The 9,174-nt window shown below is 47.3% G+C and overlaps 1 protein-coding gene and 1 non-coding gene across 2 annotated transcripts; one reads left to right on the plus strand and one right to left on the minus strand.

The window, feature by feature from the left end:
* TRNAA-AGC (transfer RNA alanine (anticodon AGC)) lies at positions 1 to 73 on the plus strand. The gene has a single exon. It is a non-coding gene; the product is annotated as a tRNA-Ala (tRNA).
* A 6,460-nt stretch (positions 74 to 6,533) lies between these two features.
* On the minus strand, positions 6,534 to 7,436 carry ORYCUNV1R1604 (vomeronasal 1 receptor oryCunV1R1604). Its single transcript, NM_001167291.1, is given in 1 exon segment — positions 6,534 to 7,436. A coding segment is annotated over 1 exon segment (903 nt).
* Between the last annotated feature and the right edge of the window lie 1,738 nt (positions 7,437 to 9,174).

The following is a 9,174-nucleotide window of genomic DNA, read 5'->3' on the forward strand; positions in this document are numbered from 1 at the left end:
GGGGAATTAGCTCAGGTGGTAGAGCGCTCGCTTAGCATGCGAGAGGTGGTGGGATCGATGCCCACATTCTCCACAGCTTGCTTTTGAAGAAATCCAGAAAATACCCGCCACAACACTCCCCTGGACACAACATGTTAGGACTCTTTGTCACCTCACGCGACAACACTATCTGGTGCTGGGGCTTTTCCCCCAGTGGGTCAGAGGAACTGGGGTCACAAAAGTCTAAGATACTCAACTGTCCTTTTGCTCCTCGGTTGCTTTGGTAACTGCCCCAAATTTAGCACAGGACTGCAAAAGCCCTGCACACTGGATGGCAGTCCCAGCTTCCTGAACAGGAAGTGAGCAAGTGAGCACTAAGTCCACGGGGCCTGCTGTGGCTGTGCAAACACCCACAAGGTGGACCCCCTTGGGGACTCCTGGGCAGACCTCTGCCATGTGACATGTGGCTCTCATGCTACACAACACACTATGGACTCTGAGACCTGACCACTGGCTCCCACACACTCCAGAAATCTCTCCAAAGCATTCAATAGGCTTTGGAAGTGGAGTGGGCATTGAATCACAACACAGAGCTGGTGACACTTGCAAGTCACACACACCTGTGCACTGCCTACAAAAACAATAGTAGCAACCCTGGATAAAAGATGCAGAGGAAACAGTGCTGGATGCTCAGAGTGGCCCAGCTACATCCCACATTATTCAGCATGTGGAGAACTAGGAAATCCCAATTCCTGTGGGAATGGCAATACATAGATACCAATGGTGAGAAGATAATCAAACCCACTTGTTAAAAACTGGGTAAACCCAGGACCAGGGGTGTGGTTCAGTATGTTAGGTTGCCACCTGCAATGAAGGCATCCCATGTAAGATCTGGTTCTAGTGCATGCTGCTCCATTTCCCTGAAAATAGGAAGGCTAGGAAAGATGGCGCCTGGGCCCCTGCCACAGATGTGGGAGACTGCACTGGATGGAAGACAGCTCTCAGAGCTAACTCTGCCTTTCAAATACATAATATGTCTTTTTTGTATCAGAAGAGCAGAAGGTGTGGTGAAAATCTACTTGAATGGTTAATGGCTACAAAATTCCCAGATTTGGCAAAAGACAGCATCCTACAGATTCAAAAATTTCAATCCACCAAGCAGTGTAAATGGAAAGAAATTATACCAGGCTCATCACTATCAAGCTGCTAAAGAAAAAGGTTCTTGCAAACTGCCAGAGGAAAAAGAGGGGAATACAATTTTAATGTTTATGGTTTCTCATCAGAGGACTCTTGCTTGCAACACCACTGAAAGGACGACATGGGAACAAAGTATCTGTCAAACCTCCTGATTTAGTATTCATCCTTAAAATATGACCCATTCTTAAAAAGAAGACACAGAGTTTCTTAAAAAGAAATAACAGAATAAATGTATGTGGCTGCTTTTATGCAACTAAAATCCACTAGACACAGAAAGAAAAACAGTGCATGATGTCACAGGTCTGTGGATTCTAAAGCTAGCTAACCACGTGAGATGGCCACTTTATTAGTCTGCAGGAATCACTTAATTGTGTAGACATGAGAAGACTTGTGTTCCCATCTCCCCAAGGGCTCCGCAGGAGAAGCGGCCACCCTCTGCGGTTCCTGCAGCAGGTGCCGGGTGTTCCCAGCGCGTTCCAGGGCGGGACGGGAGCGCGGCTATGGTAACTCCCACTGAAAGGGCTCCTTGGCCAGCCTGGAGATCAGAGAATGTCAAGGGTGTTCATGAGTGTCCAGGACTCAAACCAGAGAGCATCTACCCTAAAGTGGCCAGGCCAATCTCGAGGAGGACTCTACCAGCAGAGGGGGAAACAGCAAATGGGGAGAATGGACCCTGGTTAATAGTGGACCTCCGAAATTCAATGGAATTTGACCATGCAGACTTTGGGTGAGAGAAGCCGGGGAGCAGCCACTTAAAAGAGCCTGCCTAATCTGGATGTTAACAGGACCGGGCTGTCAGTGCCCAGGGAGGGGACAAAAGAGCATGTTGCAGCCACCTGCATTTAAACTAGGGACACCTGGCTAGAGGCAAGCATGATGATCAGTGCACCATGGAAATGGCACACAGTGTACACTTATCTTCATTTGTGGGTATGTGTTTAATATTTAAAAAATTCCATTTTAGGGGCTGGTATATGGCTGTGGCCTAACCCCCTACACCACAATGCCCACAACCCTATGGGCAATGGTTTTTGTCTCGGCTGCTCTGCTTCTGATCCAGATCCTTGTTAATGTGCCTGAAAAGGCTGTGGATGATGGCCCAAGTGCTTGGGCTCCTGCCACCCACATGGGAGACCTGGGTGAAGTGTCTGGTTCCTGGCTTCTGCCTGGCCCAGCCCTGGGCATTATGGCCATTTAGGTAGTGAACCAGCGGATGGAGATTCTCTCTGTGCCTCTCTGGTGAATTAAAATAAAATTTTAAAAAAATATTATTTCAAATTGACATAACTCTATATGTAATGTGCATGATGCCTTCCTATACATGTACATGTAGTAGAATGGCTGGAAAAAAAACTAGGTCACACACTCATCTCACATGCTTCATGTGTGGCAGGAACAAATGGCGTCTATTTTCTCAGCAGTTTTCAAGAATTTCTAGTCATGCTACTGTACAGATCTCTTCAACTTCCTCCTCTGTGACCAGAATTGTCTGTCCTTTGCCAACATCGCCTCAGATCTTTAACCCCATCCCCACCCCCATCTGCTCCCAAGTCTAGTTTCTGCTCCTGGGAGTGGGGCTTTTTAGATCCCACGTGTGAGAGAAATCACGTGGCCTCTGTGTTTTTGTGCGGCTTGATTGCACTGAACATCATGCCCCCAGGTTCACCCATGCTGGTGCAATGACGGAATTCCACCTCTCTGAAAGGCTAACTGGCATGCATGGTGTGTCTATACCACACTTTCTTCTCCGTTCACTAGCTCGTGGGCAATAAGTTAGTGTCCCTGCCTTGGCTGTTGGGAATAAAGCTGCCATGAAGATGGGAGGACAGGGATCTCTTCACTGACAGATTTCATTTCCTTTGGGTAGGTAACCAGTCTTGAGGTTGCTTGATCTATGCAAGTTCTCTTTTTAAGTTCTTCCTATGTATTGCCTCAGAAAACTTAGGGCATCGTTTGTTCCTGAAATAAAGTATACCTCCTAATGAATGTCTTTAAGGTTCCTTAAATGGAGTAGTTGCATAACTTCAGAAAATCAGAATCTGAAATATATTTGTACTATTGGTCAACCATAGAGAAGGAGACTTTTACGTATTCTGTATCTTTGCAATAAATAGAAGTGTAGTTTCAAACCTGTCAGTGGTATCCCAGCATGTGTGCTGCTGCTTTTAACACTGGAACAAGAATACACGTTACTCTGTGTCTAAGTTTTCATACTGTCCCAAGAGATGCTTTTAAATGTCCAGTCTCATTCTAGTTAGTGTCTCAGGTTACCTCCTGAGATGATAAGAATCACCAGAGTTATGCTCATTATGAAATGTTGGTATGATATTTAAAAAGGAGACAAAGGACCCAATTTCTAACAATATTGATGATAGTGGTTTAAAGAATCATTTATGTCTGGCACCACGGCTCACTAGGCTAATCCTCCGTCTTGCAGCGCCGGCACACTGGGTTCTAGTCCTGGTCGGGGCACCAGATTCTGTCCTGGTTGCCCCTCTTCCTCTCTGCTGTGGCCAGGGAGTGCAGTGGAGGATGGCCCAAGTGCTTGGGACTGCACACCATGGGAGACGAGAATAAACACCTGGCTCCTGCCTTTGGATCAGCGTGGCGTGCCGGCCACGGCGGCCATTGGAGGGTGAACCAACGGCAAAGGAAGACCTTTCTCTCTCTCTCTCTGTCTCTCATTGTCCACTCTGCCTGTCCAAAAAAAAATCATTTATATAAAGGTTCATTTTTAAAGATTTATTTATTTGAAAGTCAGAGTTACAGAGAGAGGGAGAGAAAGAGAAAGAGATCCTCAATCTGCTGGTTCACTCCCCAGATGACTGCAATGGCTCAAGCCAGGAGCCAGGAGCTTCTTCCCGGGTCCCACAGAGGTAGCAGGGGCCCAAGCACTTGGGCCATCTTCCGTTGTTTTTCCCAGACCATTAGCAGGGAGCTGGGTCAGAAGCAGAGCAGCCAGCTCATGACCCAGCCCTCATGTGAGAAGCTGGCACTGAAGGTGGCAGTTTCACCTCCTGTGCCACAATGCCAACCCCAAGGCTCATTTTTACATTTATTTTCCCTACCTAATTTTACAGTAGGCTTGTAGGGTAGGGCTTTTTTTTTAATTGAAATTATGCATAGACAATGTTCTTTGATCACTTATGTGATCAATACAATAATGAGTGTGAGTAAATAGAAGAGTAGACCCTTTATAGCATCTCTGTCTGAGAGATCGGAAGCCTCATACCATCCAACCCCTTCAGCATCCACATCACAATGTAAGAGGGTGGACAGCAGTTTCAATCATGTGAGCAGAGTAATCCATGTGAAGAAATCTGGGGCTGCTGTTGTGTGACCCAGTGAGTGACGCTGCAGCTTAGCAGGCCTGCACCTGCTATCAGAGTGCTGGTTCCGGCCTTGGTGCCTCTGTTTGCCATGCAGGTTCCTGCTAATGCATTCTGGGAGGCGGGAGATGATGGGCCCCTGCCACCCCTGTGGGAGACCCCATGGAGTTCCTGGCCGCTGGCTTCTGCCTGGCCCAGCCAAAGCCCTGCCTTTCATGTGGATGAAAATAAACTTTTTTTTTTTTTTTTAAAGAAAGAGACATTCGCTTTCAGTCTTTTGGGTGGCTGAGATGTCAAATTTATAAGCTTCTGAGGAAAATTGTTCAAATGTATAAGAGTTGATACAGTTAGGAGATGAACCCCCATGTGCTTGTCTGGCAGTCATCAACACATTACCGGTCTCGTCTCCCCCACCCCCTTTACAGGGGAGGGCAGGGGCAGTATTCAGAGTAAAATGCAAACACAGCACCTTAAATTTCTTAGGCAAAGTGTCTTACAGATAAGGGCTTTTATATTTTATTGTATTATTTTAAAAAAGTATTTCTTTATGTATTTTTATGAAAGGTGGAGTGACAGGGAGAGAGAAAAAGAGAGCAAGAGAGTAAAAAAACGTTTTCAATCCATTATTTCACTCCGAAAATGCCCATAACAGATAGGGCTGGGCCAGGCCAAAGTCAGGAGCCAAAAACTCCATCTGAGTGTCAGGAACACAGGTACTCAGGACATTATCTGCCACCTCCCAGACACATTAAAGGGAAACTGAATCAGAAGTGTGGAGCAAGAACCATTACTACTGAATGGGACGCAGGCAGCCCAAGTGGTATCTTAACAAGCTGTGTCACAATGCCCAACCTATTTAATTTTTGTTCTGTCTTCATGTAGAGCAAGGGAGGGCTGGGATGGCCCCCACACATCCTCTTATTTTTGTACTTTGTTTCCCTCTTGGTTCAGAGGGCACAGAACTGTGGTCACAGACGGGTGAGGCACACTCACTGGGTGTTTTGTGCCCTGATTTTTCCCGTAGCATGGCCAAAAATGCATCACAGTCCTGGAAAGGGCAGGCCACAGCCACCAGTTGATAGCCCCAGCTTCTTGGTCAGGAAATGGGAAAATGGAGCCCAGAGAGGCCATCAGTCCTGCTGAGACTGTGGGAGCCCACCCGGAAGGAACCCACCCTTGTGAACTCCTTAGCAGACCTCTGCCCTGTGAATATGTGCCTCTGATCCTACACAGCACACTTTGAGAGCTGAGACGAAGAATAAACTGCATGGGTAGGTGCAGTTATAAGCAAGTGAATAATTATTACATTGTCTGACAACAGCCTGTGTTTGCTAACGACATAATTGAAATAAAGAGGAGCTCCTGAAGAAGGTTCACGTATTCCAGGATCAAGAAAAGAACAGTCTTCACCGCACATCTCCCTCTTTCCAAAGTGACCAATCCCAAGAGGGCCAGGGTCACGAGTCTCATACTTCAGGTAGAGAGCTGCGGCCTGACTGGGTTATCTTGTGGAAGGAACATGTGCTGGTAGAAAACAACACTCCCCAATCAACCTTACATTTAGAGGTGGCTATTTAGTAGTTTAACAATATATCCAAATATTTACTGGAAGTTTCTAAAAAAAAGTTTTGTTTTCCTAAAGAGTGTATGTGTGTGTGTGTGTGTGTGTGTGAGAGAGAGAGAGAGAGAGAGAGAGAGAGAATACAAGTAGTCTGTTTTTGTCTGTTACCTTCCACTTTTTCCTCATGATCAGAATGCTGACTAAACTACACCACCAACTGTGCAAACAAGAAGACACAAGCTACATGGCAGGGATGGCAGAATGGGAGTCTGGGGAGAATCTGGATTGCCCACTTCCTAGAACCCCTCAACAGGCTTAGATTGCCTGGTACAGACTTCTTATTAAATGAAAGTGTATTTTTGTAAGCCTTGATGAATTTACTATTGTGATCCATACAGAGAAAGGCAATCCCTAGAGACATCCTCGGTACCTGGCAGAGTCTGTACAGAAGCAGCTCCCTGCCCACCTCAGTGAGCTCTCCAGCATTCAGCAAAGTGAACATCCCTGCTGGTCAGGACAAAGGGGCTGAGACTGGCATAACCTAGTTCTAGAAATATTTTAATATGTAATATGGTAGAATCCCCAGTCAAGGTGGACCCTATGTAGAAAGAGAAAATGAAATCTGTCCAATAGGAGAAGAGGAAACAGGTCATGAGAACGAGAATGCTCTGAGTAGCTCTGACCTCTGGGCTGGGATGTTTTGCAGTCCTGGAGCTCTGGAGGTAGAGGACGCGCTTGTGATGTTTGTACAGACGGAGAGCCATGTGCCCACTGCTCCAGCCCATGGCACTCTGAAAGGTGAGGTCCCGAAGGGCCATGAGGGAGAGGAAAAGCCACCTGACTATTCGCCCAGCTGGCAGCATGTAGCAATACCTAACATACATTCTAACTCCAGACCCGTTCACACTGTTGACTGCTGTGATGTAGTGGAGCAGGTTAGAGCTTATGAGAAGACTAAAGACCCAGAAGAGGAGGAGGTAGGGAAGAAGCTGCCAGGCAGTGCGGGGTTTGAGCTTTCTCCACCAGGTGGTCCTGGGACTGACAGTGATGGCCTGGACTACGCTGAGGAGGCAGGTGGTGCAGATGGAGAGGCTCCGAGCCACCCTGTTCAGGTAAATCACAGCTTTGCAACCAATGTCACCTAGGAAATTTCTGAAATAAATGACAGGGGTTATGTCTCTGATCCCTGTGGTGCAAATAATGAGTATGTTTGAAACAGCCAAGTGGATGAGGACAAGGTCTGTGGGCTTTTTCTCAAGACCCATGACCAAAGTATGTACATATCTCACAAGCACAAGGAAGTTCCCCACAACTCCAGGTCCAGTGAGAGAAAAGAAGATCATTCCGTGGATGATGTCAATCCCAGTCATCTCCCAACTTCATCAACGGAATGAGGGAAACCTTTTGAGGAGTACAAAGACGTAAAAGTGACCAAGTTCAGGTCTGTGGGTTTTCTTTGTGTTTAGATTAATAGCAGGGTCTGAAAAAAGTACACCGCCCATAGTTCTTTTCTCTTTTGAAATTGACTTTCATCTCTTCCTTGCTTGCTTCCTTCTTTTTGTCACAAAGATGATAACTAAAATTGAAATGTAAATTCTGTATTTGTTCATCACCAGCCTTCCCAAATAAGCCTACTCTGTGTCCCTTGTGTCCAAAAGGGCATGAGGACTTTTTTCCTAGACAGCTGCTGAACAAGGGACAATGACCTCTGTCGATCCAAGCTGTAACCCTGAAGTCCTTCTTTTTCATGGCTCACACTCAACAACCTGCTCCACTGGACTGTGCTGGTGTGTCTCTTCTCCATCTTTGTTACCAGTCCTCAGTGAGAGCTGGCAATAAGCCAGGCACAAAAGTCAAGCCCTGCATAGTCTTACTTACGTGTAGAAACGAAAATGTCATCTCAAGTGTGCAGACAGCAGAAAAGCAGTTACCAGAGGCTGCAAAAGGTGTGTGTGTGGGCGGGGGAGGTACAGGTGTGGAGGGAGGTAGGTTAATGTGTAGAAGGGTGCAGCTTTATAGGAGGAATAACTTCTAATGTCTATAGCACAGCAAGATGTCTATGACTGGCAACAATCAATTGCATGTTTCTGTGTACCTGGATGAGAGGATTTTGAGTGTTCCCAACACAAAGAAGTGATAAGTGTGTTAATACGGAGGGAGGAGATAGAAGGGCCAAGCCTCACCCCAGGCAGGACTGACTGGCAGAGCTAAGACTTGTGTTCAACTGTGCCTCTGGGTGGGGTCAGTGAGAAACTTCTTTTTTCCTCCTGCTTGCCTTGTCCTTGCTCTGTTTCTTGAGAGAATGTTCCTAGGTATGGCCTTGGACATACAACCTGTTCTCCCTCAGACCCTACCTTCTCATCTATGGACAGGTCAGTGCTTTGTCCCAGCTGGGTCCACAGTGAGGACTACGTGAGTGGATGTCTGCAGTGCAGCAAGAAAAGACAGGTGTTTTAGAACGGTTGTCAGTGTCATTGTCCTCACATTGGTTGTCACACTTTTTCAATTCCCTATAATTAGGTACTGTGCTATGTTGTGAGTCTAAGGAAGAGAAATTCAGAAAAAATGAAATAATAAAAAAGAAGCCAACAATATCCTATCCCCAAACAGTAAAGGACACCAAAGGAAGAGACACACTTAAGTTAAAACACTACAAAAATCCCAGTGCTGGGAGGGAGAGTGCAGAAGGGCAGGGAGCCTGGGGGAAGAGCTCCCCACTGCAGGCTGAAAGCCCACTGCTGCCTGATGCCCCCAGCCTCCCTCACGCCTGGGAAACCCAGCAGCCCTGGGCTCAGAGCATCAGTGGTGCTGCTGCACAGTGGCTCCCTCCAGGGCCAGACAAGCAGACACTGCTGGGTGCATTGGGAAGGGATCCCCATCCTCTCCCTGGGTCCTCACACCTTCCTCTTCCACAGGCACAGGGGAGCTGAGACCCTCCCTCTCCCCACCTGCCCCTGACCAGCCCTGCCTGGGGCAGCCCCCCTGGCACTCAGCATCACTCACCTGAGCAGTGTGCAGGGGCTCTGGCGGGAGCTGTGGAGAGCAGCACAGCCAGGCCTCTTTATCCTTCCCTGAGTCCCAGTGCTCAGGGACACTCTCACTGCTGTC

The sequence above is a fragment of the Oryctolagus cuniculus genome, chromosome 5 (assembly GCF_964237555.1).
Source record: "Oryctolagus cuniculus chromosome 5, mOryCun1.1, whole genome shotgun sequence".
In the NCBI taxonomy this organism is placed as follows: Eukaryota; Metazoa; Chordata; class Mammalia; order Lagomorpha; family Leporidae; genus Oryctolagus; species Oryctolagus cuniculus.